Here is a 24,937-nt window from a genome sequence, read left to right as displayed (position 1 = left end):
TTGTTTTTGATTTCATTTATTTATTTTTTGGTTTTCTTAAGAAGGCTTTTAAGCCCCAAGGAGGCTGTTCTTCAAATGGATGTTTTAAAAGCTTGCCATGAGTGGTAAATGAAACTTCTGAAGAAAATGTAAGGAGCAAGAAAAAAAATCCTGTTATCTCTGTCGGCCTCAGGAATCTGTAAATGGTCTTCCCCTTCTCTACCCCTGGGAGACTAATACCAACATCTGGGGCTTAGCCTAAATGTGGCAGGGTTTGCTTTCCCACATTCCATCATAAAGATTGCAGATTTTAAATTGCATTTATTAATTTGTCAGTGACTGTTCTAAATCCTTTGTATATGGAAACTGACAAGAACCCAGTGAAACCTGTATTACTGCTAGTACTCCTATTTTAAGACAAGGAAATTGATGTACAGAGAGGTAAAATAACTTGTCCAAAGGTGATACCTAGTGCACGACAAAACTTATCAGAACTAAGATTTGTCTTGCAGGCAGCTTGATTCCAAAAGCAATGATCTTAACCATTATGCTATATGACCGTATACATAAAAATATACTCAGTAGCTTACAAGCCATATATGAAACTCACAAAACTGAATGTAATCTTGAAAATGGGTGCTCTATGAATCCAGTGAAAACACTTCCTTCCACATAATAAACGTTGAAGGCTTTTAAACAAGCCTCTTTAATTTTGCTGGATTCCCCAAGGGATGGTGCCTTTGGAGGCACTTTAAAAACCAACTATTTGTGAATTTCACTGTGTCTTCAACAACTTGAAATTTGCCTGGCATCAGTAACTGGCACACTATACATGTTTGTGGTTGGAGTAAATGAACCATAACACCAGAATTTTGTAAGTCTGTCCAGGAAGTAGCTATTTTTCTTTGCAGCATAGATAGAGCATTGGAGTGTCAATATCCTACGAGTGAGGAAGCTGAGACGAATCATCAACAGCCAAAACTTCCAGCTGAATGTCCAGGTCCTAAAGAGGTTTCTGGGCAGCCCACCACAGCATCTCCCACATGCAAGTGTGTATGCACACACATGCTTACACACACACACTCAAATATATTATTAGGACTATCTGTGAAAAATAAATTTCAAATAAACAGCAAACAATAATTTTTATTATATATTATTAAAATGACAGAAATTTGGTTGTCCTTAATATTCCAAAATCTAAGTTCTTAAGCTCTGCAACCTAACCAGGCTTCTTGAAGATCATGGCTGCAGTTGGAAGTGTGAGAATTAACCATGAGTGTTAACTCCCTGCTGGCTCAGGACAGCCGTATGAATCTGCTTTTCTTCCTCTGAATAGAATAATAGTAAGAACATTCAGGAACAAGCAGAATGAGAAGCTATTGCACCTAACAGTGCTGAGTAACCAACAGGTGTTTCAATTGGCTGCCTTTAAAGTGGTCAAATTATATTTTTAATAAGATAAATTTGGGCTTATTTATTTTAAAAATACATGGTATCTTATAATAGTGAATGTTCACGTGTTTTCTAAATTTTAAGCCATTGACTCCTCAAGACAACCCTCAGAGTAGATACTATTATTACCCCCATTTAACAAATAAAGAAAGTGAAACACAAATGTTGTATAAATTGACCAAAATCACATAGCTAGTAAGTAGCCAGTGTTTTTGGATTTTAAAATTAGGATGCACTAAGATGATTTTTACTAAAACATATTCACGACTCTCACTAAATATTTGAAGGGGGACATCTACTCTACCTCTTTACTGTTCTCTGTGTCTATTATTGGCCCACAATTTAATATTTCAGATAGACATATTTTACAGTTTCATCTATCATGGAATAAAAATTTAAAGCTAGCAGTAACCTCAGAGATCATTTCGGCCAATCCATCACTTTTATAGCAGAGGTGAAATGAGTACCTGTGGTCATAAACCTAGTTAACAATATGTCCAAAACTTCTGTTTCACAACACTCAGCTCTGTGTTCTTTCTATTCTGCCATGAACCAGCTTCTGCTGGTTAAAAAGGTCACTCAGTTGATTCCATTACTGAGCCTCCTTATATTCCCTTTATGCACTATTTGGATAAAATCGGTTACTTCATCCAAAAAGATCCCTTTCTTTCCTTAAACATGCTTATATCTCTAGCCCTAACCATAGTAAGCATTATAGTTGGATTCTTTTTCCCCCAGGGATAGAATTGCTTTTAGAAGGAAAGGTAGAAAAAAAGGAGATATTTTCATTTGAAATTAGGTTTCCTGAAGCTTCCTGTTATTACGAAAGCTTCAGGTTATTAGAATGAAAACAGAAAAAAAAATGCTCTCTTGCTAACTAACTCTAGAGATTAATGCTGGAGATTAATGCCTGTGAGAGCTGACTGCAGCTTGAAATTTTTAGCTCCACACATGTATTTGATGAAATTGTCGCATGGCCAATATGCGAGAAGCAAATATTTATTGTCAGAAATAGTCCAGTCTCTCTTGACTTCCTTTAGCTTCCGGCAGCTGGGCAAAATACATTTTCACATTGAATTAAAACAAAAATAATGCTTTTTGCCAGATTGTTGTGACTCACATATCATAAGATTGAAAAGAAGGTCATGGCTAGGTTTTTGTCAATACCATTATTTGAAAATTAAGTCATTCTCTGTTCTTTTCCATAAGCAGTTTATATGAGTTGATTCTAACCAGAGATTAAAATGTTAAATTCAATTCTAATACAATTTTCCTTGGATTTTATATCAAAGTTCATTTCTGAAAATCAAGCATACAATTTGACTTTCTCTGGTTAGCTTGTATTTACTATGATTACACATTTTAAGAGCTATGAGCAAAACATGAACTAAGTATGCATTCTTTGAAAACTTACTAGGGCTTACAGAGAAGGTATAAAAAATAGTCAGATTATGAATAGTTCAGGTAATGGTAAATTCTGAATAGTTTCGGTAAAATCAGACTTGTGGCATTTGGATCAGGAAGTAGACAAAATAACCCTAAAATACTTCTTTCAAAAACTCCCCTCCATGGTGTGTAATAAGTGGCAGTTATCTTGGTATAGAAAATCTATTTTATTAACCCATAGAAAGCATTATTAACCCACAGAAAGCATTCTACAGCACTGAACCTTTTAGATCTGTTTTATTCGTGACCTTTATCTTCACTAAATTCTTGAGTCAGTGATGTATTTATAGAGGGCACCAAATCTTTTAATATGTCTCCTAATTTTTCTTTCTTCTTATATGACAGCATCTTCGGGTGAATTATTGTTAAAATAATACTTTGAATAGTAATAATTCTGAAATTGTATTCACACATTAATCATGATGGGTAAGTTATAAGTATATGTATCATCATTTGCAAACACTTACTAAACACCCATTGTGATATATTAGCTGAGGTTCACAGATTTTCTGAAATAGGCAATTAAAGTTAAGGAGGGTAAGTAATTCTTGTGCATTCTAGGATTGTTGATAGCTATCCATGGAGCAGTAATAAAGGTTTCCATGTTCTACACTTACTATATGCCAATTGCTATTTAAGTGCTTTGCATATGCTAATTTACCTCACAACAACCTGCAGGATAGGTGCTGTTATGCCCATTTAGAGACGAGGAGAGGAAGGTGATGACAGAGAGAGTAAATAAGTTTCTCAGAGTGACAGGGCTAGAACATGGCAGGGCTGGGGTTTGAAACAGGCAATTGACCACAGAATCTACACTCCTACCCACTCTACCATCTTGCATTCTCTGTGACCAAAATAAGAACAGTCTGTAGTTTGCACAATTCAAATTCCTGTGAACTTACAAAAAGATGCTATAATTTAACTGAGTTTAAAATATAAATTAAAAAATGTCAATCACTTGCATTATGTCCTGAAATTCACAGAAACACCAGATAATAGTTTTTTTTCTGCCAAAGTACTAGTGCCTTTTAAAGCTATATGACTTCAAGTGGCTGGATGCAGTGGCTCATGCCTGTAATCCCAACACTTTGGAAGTCTGAGGCAGGAGGATTGCTTGAGGCCAGGAGGTTGAGGCTGCAGTGAGCCCTGATCATGCCACTGCACTCCAGCCTGGATGACAGAGCTAGACCTTTTTTTGTCTCAAAAAAAAACAAAGAAAACAAAACTGTATGACCACTATGTTCATTAATTTCTCCATGTCCACCTAACCCTGTGACCCATTAAGAGAGAAGATAGGCTTAAAAATGTAGACTTTAGAATGCCACAGCAAGGGATTCAATCCAACTTCTACCATGCATTAGTTAGATCAGCAGTCCCCAACCTTTTTGGCACCAGGGACTGTTTTTGTGGGGGCCCGGCAGGGGAGATAGTTTTGGGATGAAACTGTTCTACCTTAAACCATCAGGCATTAGTTAGTTAGATTCTCATAAGGAGTGCACAATCTAGATCGCTCGCATGCACAGTTCACAATTGGGTTCAGCCTCCTACGAGAATCTAATGCTGCCACCGCTAATCTGACAGGAGGCAGAGCTCTGGCAGTTATGCTGGCTCGCCTGCCACTCACCTCCTGCTGTGCAGCCCAGTTCCTAACAAACAGGCCACAGACCAGTGCTGCTCCATGGCCCAGGGGTTGGGGATCCCTGATTAGATAACTTGGAGCAAGTAACTTGACCTCGCTTAGCCTTTGTTTTCTCATATTTAAAATACGTCAACAGTGTTCATCTCACAGGATTAAGTTAACCAACCAATGTGGCAACATTTACTTTAATGACCGCTGTGTTCTAAGTACTGGGTCAGTGTCAACTGTGGTTGCTGTCAGTATTATTCTTCTCCTAATTTACTCAAGCTGGCCTGACGTGGATATGGGAACTGCTAGAGCACAGAGTATGAGGTTTCTTTACCCATGAAACACAGCATCATAATGAATGACCTTTATTTGTTCATCTTGAAACTTCCACGGACTTCATCCAGTTTGTTTTTGTCACTGTTATTTCTAATAATTGTCTGCCACCTTAGTTGCATGACACTCTAATTTGAAGTTATTTCATTTTGAAGGAATCTAGCACAGAGTGTGACTCAAATGAGAGCTTCCAGTAAGAAAATCCTATTTAATGACTGTGATGTAGAGAAAACTGTTTTGAGCAATCCATAGATGATTCAACACTCTCAGTGTGAAAGTAGGACTAAGGTGGCTTTAGTAAGTAATGATTTGAAAGCGTGCATCTGTATAATGATGTTTCATAGTTACAAAGCAACCATAAACATGTATTTTGATGGTTTGGTAATGATATAGATACTTATGTTCTTATTGCTTTTAGTGATGGTCAGGTGGGTGAGGGAAACTGTCTAGAGACTGTCACCTAGTTTTTTAAAATTGATTTCTCATTATTTTGAAGAAAGTACCTTTTCTGGAAAAATAGTATTTAGCTTCAGGATAGTCTATCACTTGCTGAGGCTTTGTGTATAGAATTTCAAAGAACTTTCAGAGTTTTTGAAATTTTTCTTGTATTGTAGAGTGTGTCATTAGAGTGTCGGTCTGTGCAGACTGCTATAACAAAATACCATAAACAGAACTTTATTTCTCATAGTTTTGGAGACTGGGAAGTCCCAGATAATGGTGCAAGAAAATTTAGTGTCTAGCTGAGGACCTGATTCCTAGTTGTTCATAGCTCCTATAACCTCACATGCCTGAGGAAGCAACAGATCTCTCGAAGGTCTCTTTTATAAGTTTGCTAATATCATTCATGAGGTTGTATTCTCATGACCTAATCACTTTTCAAAGACCCCACCTCCTAACACCATCACTTTGGGGGCTAGAATTTCAACACATGAACTTGAGGAAGGACATAAAACCATTCAGATCATAGCAGAGTTTTAAATTTTTTGGTGAATGTGCCTTAGTTCCCCATTGGCAAAGTACATATCACTCTTCCTGCATAAGTTTAAGAAATATAAAAATGATATTTTTATTAGAATGATATTTGGTTCAAGGGATCATTATCCACCTAAATTACAAAAGTCTAAAAACAAAATTGTTCTCAGTGTATTCTCTTCCTTCATTGTTCAAACAAATACTAAGGATGATTATTTTATAAATATTCCTTGATATTATCCTCTTCATAGTATTCCTTCTGGCCTAGTTTAGTTGAAGGTTCAGATACTCTTACACGTAGGAGCAGACGAGTGTTGTAAGTGATGGAAGCAGAACTCCTGGGAAGAAATAGTGAGCGGAGGGATCTTGGAAAATGGGGTCGGATTGCCCTCATTGGGGTACAGTTGGTCTCAGCTACAGAGAATAACTGACCCCCGCCCAGTGTGGGGACTAAAGAAAAAAAAATCTGAAAAATGGATGTAGTCCATGGACTGCCAAATTGCAACCTTTATTTTACACTCCCATCACCTTGCTTCTGTATTGTGGCACTGGCTCCTGCCTTCAGCTACATTGATGTCCAATCCATTCTCTCTACTGACACCAGAGTGGTGTTTTCAAGAATCCAACAATAATCTCTCACTCCCTTTTTTTTTTTTGAGAGTCTCACTCTGTTGTCCAGGCTGGAGTGCAGTGGCGCCATCTTAGCTCACTGCAAGCTCAGCCTCCCAGGTTCACGCCATCCTCCTGCCTCAGCCTCCCGAGTAGCTGGGACTACAGGTGCCCACCACCACACCTGGCTAATTTTTTGTATTTTTAGTAGAGACGGGGTTTCGCCATGTTAGCCAGGATGGTCTCGATCTCCTGACCTCGTGATCCACCCACCTCGGCCTCCCAAAGTGCCAGTATTACAGGCGTGAGCCACCGCGCCCAGCCTCACTCCCCTTTTTAAAACAACTTCCACATCACCTAATTGTATACTGCATGAAATACAAAAGTCTAAGTTCTTTACCATGACATATAAGGGACCCTTCTTGGACCCTGCCTCTTCTTTTGTTTTCAGTTTCACTGCTCACCACTGTCCCTCCCTCATACATTATGCTTTAAAAATACAGAATTGCATATCTTGGTGCAAGTACGCCATGGTACTGCTACCCCTGTGCTTGTTCTGTTTGCCTGCAGTTTTACCCTCACTCTGTCCAATTGGGAGACATCATTCAACCCTTACTTAGGCCTTGGTACTGCTTTGAAGTCTCTCCTCTCACTTGCTAGGCTATACTACCTAAGGGCCTCAGAATAGAGTTCTCTTTAAATGCCTTGCATGTATCACATCAGTCCATTCAAGTTTTTATTCCCTATCTGCCCACTTTATTAATTAGCTTCTGTTCTCCTTTAATATACAGACCTTATCTGAATCTTTTTTGTCTTCTCAGTATCTGGCAAATAGTCCAGCATATAGTACGTGTTAACCTGTTGCCAACATATATTCCATGTTCTGATATGAAGGTGATAAGAAAGAGAATAATGAATGTTTCATGAACATTTCTTAAAGAGATAGAATTACTTGGGAAGATATGAAAATATTCTATCTCCAAGGCAATGCATTTATTTGGTTTTTTTTTTTTTTGATCCTTTAAGTCATATAAGAGCTATATGTTCTCAGATGTACTTTATTATAGGAATTTCTAATTTAATGTACTCAAACACAAAGCACTGTTTAGGAGAGAGGGCAAAAGTCCCATAAATCTCGGTTGTAAGTTGATTTCAGAAAACACTAATACACACAGTGTCACCCCACTGTTGAGTGATTAGACCATATCAGGCAGTATCCCCACTGGTTGTGTTTAATGTGCATTTATATGGGGTTTGGCTCATGATGCTGTTTGAAGTAATCTTCTCTTTACACTACACCAGGTATACGGTTCATAATTTTTTGACCTGTGTGATTTATGTGTCTGTTTTCCACAGCTTTTGTTTTGATATTAGAAACCATTAATCCTTCAAAGTCCTGCAGTTGTAATGTTAACTGCCCACAGCATTGATTTGCAATTGGCATGATAGTATGCTTCAACATTTTATAATAATTCTAATCTATTTTTAAATGGTGATCATTTTACCACAAAAATCATCAAATATAGAATTTCCCCTAAAACTTCAACAAAAATATATTCACTCTAATCTCGGCCTCAGGTTTATTTCCTTAGTTTTACATAAGTTCTTGTGTTAAACATAATGTTTAGCAACCCTTAGTTTACCTAGTACTGAAGTACAATTAATAAAGTAATTATTACTCCTCTGGATTATTTTTTCTGAATTTGTATAGATATTAATACATAACATGTGTTATATATTGTTACATATGGATGTATTGTGAGGAGAGCCAGCTATGTCTCTTGCTGCTAAACACCAACAAATTTTATTTTTAATTTCCCTCTATGTTTTATAAAGGTAAAATATTAAAGGCTAATTTCAGTGTCATTACAAACTATGTAATTTCACTATGGATTCTCATAATGACTACTGATACCATAGAAGTCTTCTTAAAAATTACAGGTTTGTAAGACTCCTAGGGTATATACTTCATTCTGTGCATAATTAATAAGAATAGTATAATATAATAGTATAATAAGAATAGTATAATTCTTCAGCCTCTATGGAATCTATAGTGGTGATTTTGGCACCATTAAACTTCAAATGAAATATTTCTAAAAATTATGGATAAAGGTATTTGTTTGGATGTGTAGGGGGAAGATGACGTGAAGCAGAAGTTATTGAGAAGGAATGATTACAAATATGTGGGTCAATCCAAGCATATGTTAGCTTATTTACTACAACACCTGCACACCTCACTAAAGAAAGAGTTTGCAAAAGGATATCAAGTCACTTGGAAAAATAATGATCTAACATTTAGCTCATGTGAAAGTAATTCTTTTGTCTCATAGGACTTTAGGGAGAAAACACCAAAAGCTGTTTGTGGTTTGCTGTCCCCCAAATCAGGTTTTCTCTAATTTTGAAAATATTGTAGGATTCTGGCTTCACTTAAAAAATTAGGCACTTCCAACTGAAGGCTAAGAAACTTCTTTTTAGAAAAATGGAAAAACCTGGGCATTAACTGAATATCATTAAGGAACTTGATATTTTTCAGGGAATGATGTACCTGGAAGAAAGACGACTCGTTCATCGGGATTTGGCAGCCCGTAATGTCTTAGTGAAATCTCCAAACCATGTGAAAATCACAGATTTTGGGCTAGCCAGACTCTTGGAAGGAGATGAAAAAGAGTACAATGCTGATGGAGGAAAGGTGGGTATCTTTTTGAGAGCAATCTTGCTTGAAAATATAGTATAATATCCTTTTATCTCCTTATATTTTATACAAGAAACCAATAAGCCTGAAGCTTAGGAGATTATTAAGCCTTGGTTCTACCATTTGCCTCTTCTCCTGCCCCGGGTATATATATATGTGTGTGTATATATATATGATATATATATACACACACATATATATACCATATATTACCAGCTTCCGTTTCTCAAAAGTAGCTAAAATAAGACGATGCATGTCTGTACCCAGGTGACCTTCATGTTAGGTCCAGTGATGGGAAGTGGGTGGATCCTTAGGGCTTCTAGAAATTAAACTTAAACACATGGCTGTAGAAATTGTCCCACTGATCTAAAGACCATAGCACTAACTATTATAGAGAACATAGATTCTCTCTCATCGATTAGAGAAAAGTTTAGGTACTACAAAGAACCCTGAACAGAGCCACTGCCTCGTCTACCTTTTCTGACCCTCTAGTCTCAGCCTCTGCCTGACAACGGAGTTCCTGACTTTTTCACCCACTATATGGTTTCAATCCATGCCTTAGTCCCATGTCTTGTATTTCCTCATTAACCCTCTCTTTAGCTTGACTTTCTTGGCCAAACTATTAGGACTAGACTTCATATGGAGGTCCCTCTAGCTTCACCTAGTGAAACCTAAGGTCAGGCAGCCCAAATGAAATAAGCAACTGCAATCTTAGCCTATGGTGACCTATAAGCTTACACTAACAACAACAAAAAAAAACCCAGTTATTCTCATGTCATATAAATATATTTATTATATGCCTTATTTATCATATGGGCCATCCACATATATATTATAAATATTTTGCAATGATAGGTTTCCAAATGCTTAACTTTATCACAAGGCAAAATAACACAAAAAATTTTAAAACTACCCTATTTTGCCTGTTTACTACCAAATTGCAGTAGTCTGAGACCACAGCATTGAAATTCACTCTAAGACTGCACAGAAGTTGAAGTCTATAAATCACATGGCTTCACTTGTCTTGAGAACATAAGATTTGAGACATAAGATTTGTCTAAAGCAAGATTCATTATAGCTTTAAATGCTTGGTAACTAGTAAGTCTTTATCAAGCTACCTGTGATTTAAACTTACTTCTTTAACACAATGTCCGTAGTCCATAAAGTCTGCTAACTCCTTGCCCATAGGGAAATTACTTTCAATGTGTCTTCTCTTCCCTTTCACTGAATACCATGATTCTGTCATAGAGTTACCTTGGTGTCACCTTGGTGAGCAGCCAACCTCATGATTTCAAAGGCCTATTTAGTTTTAAGCTTTCAACTGCAAAGTAGAAGTGTTTCTCTTTATTCCATAGAATCTAATTATATTCCCAGCTATATAATGCTGCCCTTCATAGTTGAAACTCATTCTGCTGACCCATCATCAGCAGGATATGTGGGTTGAGTTGTTTTTCTTGTAGTGATGCTAGATTTGTGCTGATCCTTTCACATTCTTTTATATAGTTCCTATTTTGAAAATGGTACATATTTTCAATACTGGCTAACCAAGATGAGAGGGGTCATTTGAAGCTGGAAAACAAAGCAAGGCTAACTTTGGAATTCATGATTTTAGGCGTTTTAGTGGCCAAATTATATGAGAGGAGAAGGGAGGGGGCAAGTATAGAAAGAGTCCATTGTACTGGTGGCCCAAAATGTGTCTGAGGGTGAAAAGGGATAACTGAAAGTATAACAAATCTCATTTTTTGAGAAAAAACTATAAACACATTTTTAGAAGCATGTGTATTAGATGTTTAGATTTAATATTATAAATCATAATATTTACTAGCAACTTAATTACTGAATGTTAATTAAGAACTATAGAAAGTTATCCCCACTTAATTATTTTTACCTTTAATTGTTTATAAAGCTTTTTTTAAAAAAAAAATAAGTATGACCGAGCAGGGTGGCTCACGTATGTAATCCCAGCATTTTGGGAGGTCAAAGCAGGCAGATCACTTGAGCTCAGGAGTTCTAGGCTAGCCTGGGCAACATGATGATCATCTCTAAAAAAATGCAAAAATTAGCCAGGCATGGTGGCGCACCCCTATGGTCCCAGCTACTCAGAGGCTAAGGTAGGAGGATCACTTGAGCCTGGTAGGCAGAGATTGCAGTGAGCTGAGATTGTGGCATTGCACTTTAGCCTGGGTGACAGAGTGAGACCCTGTCTCAAAAAATAAATAAAATAAAAAATGAATAAGTATAGTACATCTTTAGATTAATTCACTTTATGTATTTTATAAATTAACATATATTTATAGTTATAGTTATATCTATACATACATAATAAAAAAATATGATTAAGGCCAGCTCAGAGACTCACATTTAGGAAATACATATAGAAATGAATTTTTAATGTAATTTTAAAACTTTTACTTCTTACTTCTCTATAGATGCCAATTAAATGGATGGCTCTGGAGTGTATACATTACAGGAAATTCACCCATCAGAGTGACGTTTGGAGCTATGGTAAATAAATCTTTGTGAATTAAAGCTTGTAAAGCAAAAATACATATGTTAAGTTCATGTGAAATATCTTAAGCTAAATTATTTTGTTGTGTTATAAATACCTATTTATAAGCCTAATTTCCTAAAGGAGTTAACTCTTTGCTTTCTCAATGAAAAAAAAAACCAAAATATTCTATTTTATTTTATTTTAAGTTCTGGGATACACATGCAGAATCTGCAGGTTTGTTGCATAGGTATACATGTGGCATGGTGGTTTGCTGTACCTATCAACCCGTCATCTAGGTTTTAAGCCCCGCATGCATTAGGTATTTGTCCTAATGCTCTCCTCCCTCCCCTTGCCCTCCATCCACCGACAGGCCCGGACGTGTGATGTTCTCCTCCCTGTGTCCATGTGTTCCCATTGAAGAACAACAAAATATTCTAACTAGCATTGCTATCTGCCTTTTTCTGTTTTTTTGTTTTTTTTCCTGGTTTATTACAATGTAATATACTAATATTTCTGCTAAGATGTTTTCCATAAGCTGTGATTTTGTAGGAACTTGCCTGATCATTTTGACAGAAAAAAAAAATCAGCCAATTTTAGTTTAGGGACAATTTCATAGAATTTCATGGTGTTAATTTTAAGTAACTTTCAAAAACATAACTCTGAATACAGTAAATATTCAAACAAAAACAAAACCAACTTTTTTGTGGGTTTCTTGCATGTGAGAATTTACGTTCTATAGTAGAAAACAGATTATTGTCATAACAAAGAAAAATTACTGACAGCAGTAAGTTAGAGCAATGAACATGGTAAAAGAGAAGATTGCTAATTACAACATTAATTTTAATTTACAAACTACTTGTGGAGTTACAGAAATGTTACAGAGTGAATAATATGAACTGGAAAAGAGTAATATTTATAATTAGAACATTTATTTTATTGTGTTTAACTTAATTGTTAAGATGAGCTATTTAGCATCTGTCTGGCTACTTAAAATTTAAGTAAGTCCGGTATTACCAAGAAGGAGTCAACACGTTTCTAAGTTTAAATATATCATATAAAATTAGCATTTCTTACAAATAAAAAGCATAATGCCCACTTAAATAAAAGGGTGGTGGTGAGATTTAAATGTATGGTACAATTTATTTTACTCAAACTTAAGCTTAAAAAAAAGTTTTACCTTTTTTGCATTGTTGTTGGAAAAAAAAAGATATAAACCATTCAATCACTGAAGAACTTAGAATTCTTATCTAGGAAAAAATTAACTATCTTTAAAAAAGTATTTAAGACATTTCAATCAAGTGGGTTATTCCTTCCACATATGTATGCCATAGGAGGTGGTAAAATTTTCATGAAGGTTTCATGTGTTTATTTTACTCAGCTTAGAAATAGAAAATGTCGTGTGTCTGAGGTATAGACAAATGTAGTGGAAATGCTTGACAAAACTTACTTGCTAAACTATTGTAAGAAGTGTATAGAAAAACATCTATTGCATGTATTCTATGATAACTTTATATATTATATGATACAGATTAGCATGTAGATTAGCATTTATACATTACATGATATAGATAGGTTTATAGAATATATGTCAGATTTATATATTATATCATATAGTATATTTTATATACGTATATACTTTTTTCTTTTTCTTTCTACTTATAATTCCCTAAATCAAATATGGCAGTCTCCTGAAGGCAAATTTAAATTAGCTCAAGATATATATAAACTTGGCAGAACAGTCATATTTTTAATAGTAAAATTTGTCTTTTGGGGAAAATCTTGTTACTCAGGCTGTAACATTTTTCTTCATGTTGAGTTGCAAAATCCCAGGAACTGTTCAGCCAAAATAAATAAATAGATAGGTAGTACTCTGTTTTGAAACACAGCCCAGGTCATCAACCCATATTCATAAGGCACTTAAAAAATGTTGTGATATATCATAGTTGATTGCAAAAGGCAGAGAAAGTTGCATAACCTTGTTTACAGTGCACCTTTATGGAAAATTCTCACTAGGTGCATTTTTATTTTTACAAAATAAGCACTGGCTGTGATATACATCTTAAGATAAAGGAATTGCAAGTAAAATTTGAGGATGTTTTGTTTTGGCTTTCCTGATATTGTTCTTTTGCATGAAACCATCCTTTTCTAACCCTATCTTGTCATCACCTTTACAAAGATATAATTGGATTATTATCAGAAGAAGTAGAGTTTTTTATATTTTGGCTTTTGTTTTTGTATTTATATGTTGCTGTTTCTTATATTTTCTATTATTTTGATTTACAGTTGCTTTGTATCTTGCTTATGTTGGGAGTTCTGCTAGAAATGTGAGAGTATCTACTCTATCTTTTATAACTACCTACCTAAGTTAATAAAGTGTTCTCCTTAAATATATATTCTAGGCCCCGCACGGTGTCTCCTGCTTGTAATCCTAGCATCTAGGGAGGCCGATGTGGGCAGATGGCTCAAACCCAGGAGTTTGAGACCAGCCTGGGCAACATGCTGAAACCCTTTATCTACTAAAAAATACAAAAATCAGCCAGGCATGGTGGCTCATGCCTGTAGTCCCAGCTACTCAGGAAGCTGAGGTGAAAAGATCATGTGAGCCTGGGGAAGTTGAGGGTGCAGTGAGCTGTGATCATGCCTCTTCATTCCATTCTGAGTGACAGATTGAGACCCTGTCTAAAATATAAAATAGATAATTCTAAAATATAAAATATTGTAAATATAAAATATTCTAAAATATAAAATATATATATATATTCTGTAAGTATGACTATCTAGAGATGAACAGTCATCCACTTAACTTGTTGCAGCCTGCCTCATAGAAAATTTTTATGATAGATTTTAGGAGCTACTCCTTAATATACAAAATTAAAGATGTAATAACAATCAGTCAATTAAATTGTCACTAGGTACATGTTAACAATATACCTAAAATCCTAAGATGTAAATATTAACCAAAAAAATCAGGTAATTAATAGTTAATATCCTATTATAAAGAATAATTTTAAATTCCACATAGTTTTATATTTTAAGCTTTGTATTTTTGTTATCAGTCAATGATAACTGTTCTAAACTAAAAAATACTTCAGCCTGAGTAAATAATTCATTACAGATGGCAATAGGAAAGAAAACATAGCTCTAATTAATGGATTTTATACTGAAAGATGACTGTATATACACATGAATCAAAATTCACTTTGTAATATTATTGTGCCCAGCTAGCCATTTCTGAGCTTAAAAATCTTTATCCCTAAGAAAATATTATCTTAAATTATATGATCATTACATTACAAAAAAGATATTTAGTGTATATATCATTGCTGAAATCAGAACCATCATTATCACCAAAACTGGCTGTTTGCATGCTACCATTTAGGGTATTTGCTTTTGCAGAGAAAATCAATGTCCCAGTGATTCAAGAAAGCCATTTTATTACCTAAAGAATAAACTACTTTCTATCCCCTTCACAATTTTGTTGGTGACTACTTCACATGTACTATATATTACGTAGGGAACATTCCTCTCTCAGGCTCTCATATGTGCTAAAGAAGTCTATGTTTTATTCAACTGTTTTCTTTGTGTAAGTTAGAGAGAGTCACAATTCTTTATTGTAACATAAGGTAATTATTCTGGAAGCCTTTTATAGCAAAGATGCTAATCTTAAAATTAGTCAATATCTTATTTTACTGGCAAAAGCATATTTATTTATTGGTACTGAATACATATGTATAAATACATATGTATATATAGTAGATGAATTGTTTTATGGACTGTAACGTGGTATAGTGAAATATAACTTGGATCAGCAAACATTAGTGTTACCTATAGGCAGAAATGGGGAACAGATTCTATATGCTGACATCCACTGTAAATTGTCTCTTCTATCCATTAGAAATTCCAAGACAATAATAAGAAAATTGAATTCCCCCACAAAGATTTTGACATTGGGGTTCTCATAATGGATGCAAGAATTTGTGGAGCTTTTTTTTTTTTTTAATTGATTGGTGTTTATTTGGATTGACCTGGAGTATTCTTTTACTACTGGTATAGTGCTGGTTTGTTCAAAATATGTTGTTAATATGCTTAAGTAAGAATTTTTTCTCCAATATAGGAGTTACTATATGGGAACTGATGACCTTTGGAGGAAAACCCTATGATGGAATTCCAACGCGAGAAATCCCTGATTTATTAGAGAAAGGAGAACGTTTGCCTCAGCCTCCCATCTGCACTATTGACGTTTACATGGTCATGGTCAAATGTAAGACTGCAAAATAATGTTATCACCATCATCATTCTTAGTAAAGTAATAGCACAGATTACTCAATCTGTACATTTCTCTGTATTGAAAAATACGACAGTTCAAAAACAATTATGAAGGGAACATATGAACGCCTCTTTGTTGTGACTATGATTAATATAAGGTAATACTCTTCCATGCTATGAAGTCAAAATTATGACTCTTTTATTCTTATAATCTCCATGACAGTCAAATTGCCTGTCGTAAAGAGAGGTAATTAGTCACAATAATGTTATTACTAACATTACTAACATGAATGTTAGTAATAACATTAGTGACCTTTATGGGAAAATATCAGGCTACATAAATGATCTAAACATGAAGGAAAAAAGCTTGAAACTGACAGTTTTAAAAATTAATTTAATAGAAATAGGTCTACTGGTTTTAGTCAGGAGCAAATTAGCAGGACAGGGTGGGAAGTGGGAAGAAATGAATCTATAGTGAGCTAAAAAGATTATAAATGTTTACTTTTTTCAATTTGATCATTTGTTTACATCAAACTCTTACTTTTCTTTTTTCTTCCTATGCCCCAGACACATATGTATTATAAATGTGTTTTTGAAGCACAGACCCTCAATTTAAATAGAATTGAGGAAGTCTCTGGAGTTTCTGGCTTAATTTAAGTGAGATTAACATGCAGCAATCTCTCTTGTATAATCTAAGGCTTTCCCCTTCTGATTTACATGGGGTTAGCAAAGAAACAAACTTGTGAAGGTGAATAAGCATCTTATTAATAAGAGACTTTGGACCCAGGCCTACTCAGATTTATATTCATGACATGTGTGATACATTCTGACAGTGAGGGAGGAAATAAAAAATGTTCTTCGCAGTTCAGGTCAGCCTGCCCTTTTCACTAAGCATAGTTCTATTTACTCAATATTTAGTTGGAGAGAAACCGATACCTCAACTGTGGTTAACCTTTTTTGGCTTCAATAGTTTCAAAAACACCTGTTTTCTCATTAGCATCTTGGCATTAGCAAGCATTTTTTCAAATGAATGCATATAGAATACAGAGCATTTGAGCTTTGTTTGGGGAGAAAAAAAAGCAGATGACATTAATGATACATACATAAAATGACACCCAAAAAATTCCCAGAATAGGAATAAAAACTGAACTCCCGGAAAAGGAAGGAACAAGCTTTACAGCCTTATTCTATTAAATATTGTTTGGTAGACATCTATGGAAGAAAGTTTAAAAACAGGCACGTCTTATGTAATTTAATCCTGTAACTAGCATAGGAAATGATTTAAACTCGTCAGAATTTAGCTCTGATGAAATTATGTAAAACCAAGAAAACACTTTCCCTAATAGAGAATTTTACCTTTCTTTCGGGGTTTTAATACCTAAGAAGAGGATAATTTGTCAAGAAAATCAAGGAAAGCTTGGTACTTTTATTCTTGTCATCTCATTAGCTAAACAGAGCCTGTAGAGATAAGGTCTGCTTTATCTAGACTCCCAGCTAAATAAGAATACATACCTTGAAAATTGCTGATAGTATTTTTATACTAGACAAGCTAGTACTAAGATAAGCTAATGTCTATTGCTGAACAGGCATTACCAATCACTTTGCATTAGTTTTTTGTTTGTTTTTTTTTTTTTTTTTGTCCACCAGGACAAATGTAGCACAAGAAAGTTGCTTTTAACTCCTCTTTTCCCCTTTGTACCAGTGTAAGCATTGTAACCAAATCTTTTCTCCTATGTCACTCCTAATACAAAATAATAACTTATATTGCAGTCACATCTTATACGCATCAGAGAAAAAATTTATCTTTTGTTTTACAGTACATTACATTTAGTTATGAATATCAACAAAGAGACCGATAAAGCCTTACCAATTGAGTCCTTTCTTTCACTAGCTTGCTTTCTTTTTCAGATCATTACGATTAAAACAACATTTTTCAAACTTTTGCTCATATTTTCACAAAATTTAAATTTCAACTCCTTTCTAGTTATGAATATAGTGACATTTTCACTGTGTAAATTTCCAGGTTGGATGATTGATGCTGACAGTAGACCTAAATTTAAGGAACTGGCTGCTGAGTTTTCAAGGATGGCTCGAGACCCTCAAAGATACCTAGTTATTCAGGTGAGTACATTTGACTTATGCCTTTAAGACTAGGTCAATGGCAAACTCACTGCAAAATGAGTAGTAGTATCAGGACTTTGGAACTGTGGAAAGGACCACAAACATGTTGATTAATTAAGCAGAATTATCACGTGAAATGACTTATGGAAAAGAGCTTTTTATTTCATGTCAGATCCACCTTTTAGCACCTTCCCTTAGTATTCAAGTGGCTCTGCTACTGAAGAGATAATTATGATTATACATATACATAAAGAGGTCTTAACCCTCAGACACTTATTTTAGCACCTTGATTTTATTAACATTATGTGTAAGTCATGTTCATTAGTATAATTTTCTTTTTTCAGAACAAAAGGAAGACAGATTTTTGTTTTAATCTTGCCCATGCTTGAAGACAGTGAATCAAAAGTTTCAGTATATTATTTAATTTCCCCAAAAATATTTTAAAATATGTTTTGTTTTATTTGGAGAGATATGCAGTATCTAAGCAATAACTCAATTCAAATGAATTGATGCACATTTTAATCAACCAACCAAAGAAATATTTTATATTTAACACTAGAAAAATAGATAGACTTGGATAATTAAAAAATAATAGTATATTTCTCTATGATTATTTTCACCTAAACTCTAAACAAACGGGCCTTGGACTAGAGTGTATTATGTTTCCTCAGTAAAGCAAGGTAGCCTTTGTTTTCATATCGACAGGCTGACATAAAGATAAAAGCTAGGTTTTAGAAGATACTTATTTCCATTTATTTTTTCCTCAAAATTAGTTTTCATGAACTGAAATTGTTTCCAAAAATTAAGAAATAGACGAGGTGAGGAAGAGCATAACAAAGGTTTTGGTGTCTTTCTCGTACTCCTTTACTCTATTTGCCACTTGCACTGTGAGTTTTGAATGCCCCTACTTTGATAATGTAGCCAGTATGCTATAGAATAAAGTATAGACCCTATGGTCCTGATAATCCTACAGCATCAAACCAACCAAATAAAATAAACGTTGATAAATTGATCACCTTTTATTGTTTATTCTTAAAGTTGCAACCCATACACTATCTGGGCAATGAATAATTATTTTCAGACCTGAAATTGATTTTACCTCCCTATAAACATCTTTTGATTTTGCTTTATTATTCTCTAATGGCATTTATCATATTCTCCTTGTATAAAGTTTGTTTACCTGGCCCTATCATTTCTAAGCATGTTATAGGTTTCTTAATGGCCGGTGGTTGTGCTAAAGACTTGTTTTTTTAAAACGTGTGTATGAATTTTTCAACCATTTGTTATGATATTACATAAATTTATTACAGAGACCACATATTTAAGATAAGAAAGAATCATATTTGTGTCTGATGGGCAATCTTTTAGGGTGATGATCGTATGAAGCTTCCCAGTCCAAATGACAGCAAGTTCTTTCAGAATCTCTTGGATGAAGAGGATTTGGAAGATATGATGGATGCTGAGGAGTACTTGGTCCCTCAGGCTTTCAACATCCCACCTCCCATCTATACTTCCAGAGCAAGAATTGACTCGAATAGGGTAAGAAATAATTATATACAGATATCATATTCTTTCTGAGATATAAAATCATGTAATAATTCATAAGCACTAACATTTCAAAATAATTATATAGCTCAAATCAATGTGATGCCTAGATTAAAAATATACCATACCCACAAAAGATGTGCCAATCTTGCCATATATAGTTAATTTTGGAAGACAAGCATGGACAATACAACATGTACCCTGAAATACCTTCAAGATTTCAGAAGCAAAACATTTTCCTCATCTTAATTTATTTAAAACAAATCTTAACTTTAAAAAACAATTCCAACTAATAAAACCATTATGTGTATATAAGTAAATGAAAATTCCTACCAAGTAGGCTTTCTACTTTTCTTTCTTAAAAAGATATTATGATGTATTAGTCAAGAAGTAATACACGTATAAATCTCTTTCACTTATTTAAGAAAAATTAAATATTTTCTGTCAAGTTGAAGTAGAAACACAGAAAACCGTTTAGTCCTTTGAACCTAATCATATCGAAAAGGCTGCTGAGAAGTAGATTTAAGTTTTGAAAGAAGTTTCTGAAAACACTTTACATTTTAAATGTTAAACCTACTCTATATGAATTCCATTCTTTCTTTGAAAGCTGTCAAATCCATGCATTTATTTTTATAAATTCATTCCTCATACATTCAACATATATTGAGTACCACTGTATGTGAAGCATTAGTATACATTTAAGACTCAAAGAATTTTGATACAACTTCTGCTTTCAAGAAGTGACCACCTTAATCAAAGAATCATACAGATAGAGGGACTGCATAATAAGTGCTGTAATCCAGCATTCACTGACCAGTACGGAGCATGAAGAAGTAGTAAATTTGTGTCTGTAATCAATTTCTTCCATTGATAAGAAATAAACATGATGCTTAATTTTTTCTAGAAGATAATTCTTTTCTCTTAATCTCCTTCTTTATCTAAGAACATTATCATAGCTAGTAGAACCGACAGCATCTGATTTCTCTTGACCATAGCCATAAGATAAGAATATTTTCAACTTGCTGCTCATTATCTAACATAATTTGCTTTATTTCATATTGATTGTAATAAGTAATATTCCCCTGGTGTTTACTATTCAACACATATATGTTAACCTCCTTAATCCTTAAACCAACTTCATGAGGTTCTATTATTATCATCCCCTTCTTTCAAAGGAAGAAACTTGCCACAGAGAATCCAGGTGATATGACTGGTGTCACACAGCTAGTCAGTGGAAGAGAGGAATAATGTAATCTAGATATCTGCCTACTACACTGTAGTTTTGCTTCAAAGTTCCTGAAGCATGTTATTTCCATGATGTGATTAGAGTCTGGGACTTGTCTTGTTTGGGAAATTTCCCAGGTGGTTTTCTTATAAAATGCATCTCAAATCTGCTGTACAGCTTTTACTCATCTACCTCCATTTAGAAGATCTGATATGGAAAGAGACAAAGATGGAGACCTCAATTATTTTTTCTTTTCTATTAAAAAAATATTATAGTACAAACTGAAAACTTTATCACATGCCCAATGGGGAGTAGATAACTAAAAGTTTTAAAAATTAGATCAATGGATAGGTAATGAATAATCAGTCTTTTGCTTATGAGAGGGGAAGAAAGCGGTTAAGGTGTACAAAGGAGGATCTCTGTACACTTTGCAAAATGATCAAATTATATACTCTTGTATTTATAATTTTAAGCGACAAATTCATTACTTCTGGTTACAACAGTGAAATTTCAAAAAAAATAGTTTTTCTTAGCTTGTAATGCTATAAATCTTTTTCTTTTTATAAGAATTCTTACATTTCAGCTTTTTGTTCATTTTAATTTATAATTCTCAGTGCAAGAAATTCTTAATAAAGGTTTGAGCTAGCTAGATGGAATTATTGAGACAAAGTCTAAATCACCCGTGGACTTATTTGACCTTTAGCCACCATTTCTTATTCCACATTATAAAACAATGTTACCTGTAGATTTCTTTTTACTTTGTCAGTCCTTGGAAAAGAAATTGTGCTTAAATATCATTTTATGTTCAGGCGTTTAAAAAGCTTTATTTGTCATCTATATTGTCCTAATAGTTTTCAGTCTGGCTTTACATAACTTTTACGGAAATTTCTAATATGTACAAATGCCATGTTCCTCCTTTCTTTCCTACATGGCTGAATTAGAAAACAAATTACTTCCATTTTAAGTTTGGCTAAATTAGAAAACAAATTACTTCCATTTTAAGTTTGGTGGCTAAATAACATGCTAAGGGAACATCTTAAAAGTGAATTTTGATCAAATATTTCTTAAGCATATGTGATAGACATTGAAACCAAAAAAAAAAAAAAATAATGCATTTTGAAAATATAGGCTCCACTGCGCACTAATTAAGAAACTTTAGGTAATGTTCTGAATATCTCTATGACTTTGTTTCCTCATTTTCTAAATGCAATATTGCCTATCTTGTATGAGTGTTAGGCAATTAACTTTAAAAAAATTGCAGAGTATTTATAATGCCAGGTAAACAAACTTTATTACTCTACTTTTAGAATCATCAATTTCACTTTTCATTTTTACCATTTCCATTTTTACCTTTTTCCTTGTCAATATCATATATCATAAATAATCACACTTTCTTATAAGGTGCTCTACCCACTATCTATGAAAAGCTTGTTGATGCAATTACTGCTTGGCCAGAAAATTATTTCTGCTGATGTGTTCTAATATCAAATAAAGACAGAAGTAATTTTTTATAGTGCTTTTGATTTTTTCAATTCCACAAATATTTTGATAAATTACAACTTTAAAGCAATGAATCAATTCAAAATACAATGTTTATATTTGTCCAGAAAGTTGATGAATACAAATTTAAGTCATGCTAGAAAACACTTACCTAATTTACAGCTGCTGTTACTATTGTTAGGTATACTTTTAATATTACCTTAAAATTTTTTCTTTTTTGAGACAGGATCTCACTCTGTCACCCAGGCTGGAGTGCAGTAGCACGATCTTGGCTCAGTGCAACCTCCACATGCCAAGCCCAGGAGATCCTCCCATCTCTGCCTCCAGAGTAGCACCACAGGTGCATGCCACCCTGCCCAGCTAATTTTTTATATTTTTTTGTAGAGGCAGGGTTTCCTTATGTTGCCAAGGCTACTCTTGAACTCCAGAGCTCAAGCAATCCACCCACCGTGGCCTCCCAAAGTGCTGAGAGTACAAGTGTGAGCCACCATGCCTGGCCTCAAATCTTTTTAAGCAATAATACACCAAAAGCTATTACTCTAGCATGATGTAAAAATAGGAGACAATGAGAAGCTATTTAACTTCTGCAAACAGTGCTCTGTATCTGTAAAATGGGGATTAAAAAATTTTCTCACGGAATATTATGAAGATTAGCTTTTTAGTGTATGCATGCACGTTACCTATTAATGGACCTGGAATAGATGCTCCAATAGTGTGGAAATAAATGAATATTAACCAAATGAAAAAAGCAAAGAGTATTTATTCAGAGACTGCTATAGCAAGAAAGTCAGCTCCATCAGTTACATTTTGGCAGAGACTTGACTTAAAGGCCCGCAGAGGAGTGGGAAAGCTGTGTAGGGGAAGAAAAAAAAAAGGGAAAGCTTCATCTATGCCCTCATTAGAGACTGTTGGCCTGGGGAAGCTATAGGCAGGATAACTAGAAGCCATTGGTTAGAGGTGCATGTTTGACTTTTTTCTGTTGGTCTGAAGTTGGAAGCAAGGACAAAAATTAGGAAAGCTGCCAGTTATTAATCAATTTTGGTCATTTGGAGCTGATTGTTATACAAGTAATTGTGTAGCTTCCTGGGTTGTTACTAGAGATAGCAATCTGACTTCCTGCAAATCTGATTTACAAAAGGCTGGTTTGCTGGGCTGTTTATTGTAGATAAGGAGGTTTGCTTCCCAATTTGTTTCTATTTTTACATATGGTCAGGCCATTGTCCCTTTGTATTTTCAGTCTATTGGATTTAGTTTCCATTGCGGCCTTCTTTTCTCTAGGTATTTAAACACATGCTGCCTAATATTTTCGATTACATGTTCAGCATAATTTAAAAATTCTCCATAGGTTTTTTATTTCTTTTTTGTTACAATGGCTAAGTTCGGTCTTTTGAGTTACCTAGAATTACATTTTTTTGATATAACAAATTGTATATTAAATGAAATAGCAATGAATAAAAATAGTGAATAAACTGATGTGGCTGAAGATATTTTAGCTTTAATGATATTAGAAAATTTAATTTAATGTAAAAGCTTCCATGTATTTTTATAGAGGAAGACACAGTTTCAATTGCAAGCCCATCCAGTCATTTGTAAGCAATAGTTTTAAGATTAAATGCTCCACCTCTGTGAAAACATATCAGCTAACTCTTAATTATCTCAGCCAGTGGAAGACAGAGAAATTATAGCTACTCCACATTAGTGAAGTGAGTAACCCGCAATGGATTTATCATCACAATCTAACTTCTTTTTCCCTTCTTTTCTATCTGCTAAGAAGTAACTCTATTAAATAGATTTATTTGCATTTTCCTCTTCCTCTTACACGCTTTCTCCCAGAATAGATATATAAATAAACTGAAAAATAAAATGTAAGCAGAAGTGAAGAAGAATGAAGAAAATTAAAGAAGTTTGGTATCTCAAAAATTTGATCAATTTCTAAGTCATTGAATGTAAGTTGAGTATCTTGACTGCTAAAAATATGATTCTATATATTTACACCATATCACTTTGCTCTCAGATTAGATTTCATAACTTTAATATAGATATTTATTTTTATAAGGTTACCACACACACTGTAATTAACCATGAGATTTTTATAAATTTAGCCCCAACTCCTGCATAAAAAGAAAGAAATGCAAGCAAATCTTTGGTCTCTCCTGTAAGATTTATTATATTTTGCTATATGTTTCCTTATGATGCATAAACCAGTAGAAGTTTGAGCAAAATGATAATGCAGACACAATGATGTCATTCTCAATAATGACATTTGAAAATGTAAGTTTCAATGGGATTTGTCTTAGTATTTCAATAAATCAAAATCCTGTCCCTTTATGAAATAATAAAAATAGTAATAATAATAATAATATCAGCTAAAACTTACTGAATGCTCACTATAACCCAAGTACTATGCTAAGTGATTTAAATTAAATATCTCACTTTTATTTCACAAAGCCCTAGGAGGTAACTACTACTGCCAGTCCAATTTTAAGAGTTTAAAAAAATAATTGAGCTATGGACAGTTTACGTAACTTACAAATGATAAGAAAAAGAGCTAGAAATCGAGTCTGGATTTCAGTTGTCCCACACAAAGGCCATATTTCTAAGCTAACAGAGGGGATGGAGGAGGGAGACTTCTCATTTCATTTCAAGTTGCTATTAAACATCTTGCTACTGAAGGAC

The 24,937-nt window shown here is 34.1% G+C and overlaps 1 protein-coding gene across 8 annotated transcripts in view; it reads left to right on the top strand.

The window, feature by feature from the left end:
- Window positions 1-24,937, top strand: part of ERBB4 (erb-b2 receptor tyrosine kinase 4) — a 1,163,457-nt gene that overhangs the window by 1,099,600 nt on the left and 38,920 nt on the right. For all 8 annotated transcript variants that reach the window (XM_001146866.7, XM_516067.8, XM_003309455.6 and 5 more), the window contains 5 exons: window positions 8,955-9,110; window positions 11,543-11,618; window positions 15,719-15,865; window positions 17,894-17,991; window positions 19,360-19,530. In XM_001146866.7, coding sequence (XP_001146866.3) covers window positions 8,955-9,110; window positions 11,543-11,618; window positions 15,719-15,865; window positions 17,894-17,991; window positions 19,360-19,530 — 648 coding nt within the window. The remainder of the gene's footprint in view (window positions 1-8,954; window positions 9,111-11,542; window positions 11,619-15,718; window positions 15,866-17,893; window positions 17,992-19,359; window positions 19,531-24,937) is intronic.

This window comes from Pan troglodytes, chromosome 13 (genome assembly GCF_028858775.2).
Source record: "Pan troglodytes isolate AG18354 chromosome 13, NHGRI_mPanTro3-v2.0_pri, whole genome shotgun sequence".
NCBI lineage: Eukaryota > Metazoa > Chordata > Mammalia > Primates > Hominidae > Pan > Pan troglodytes.
Note: the sequence above shows the minus strand (reverse complement) of the source record. Positions and strands in the feature narration are given on the sequence as shown.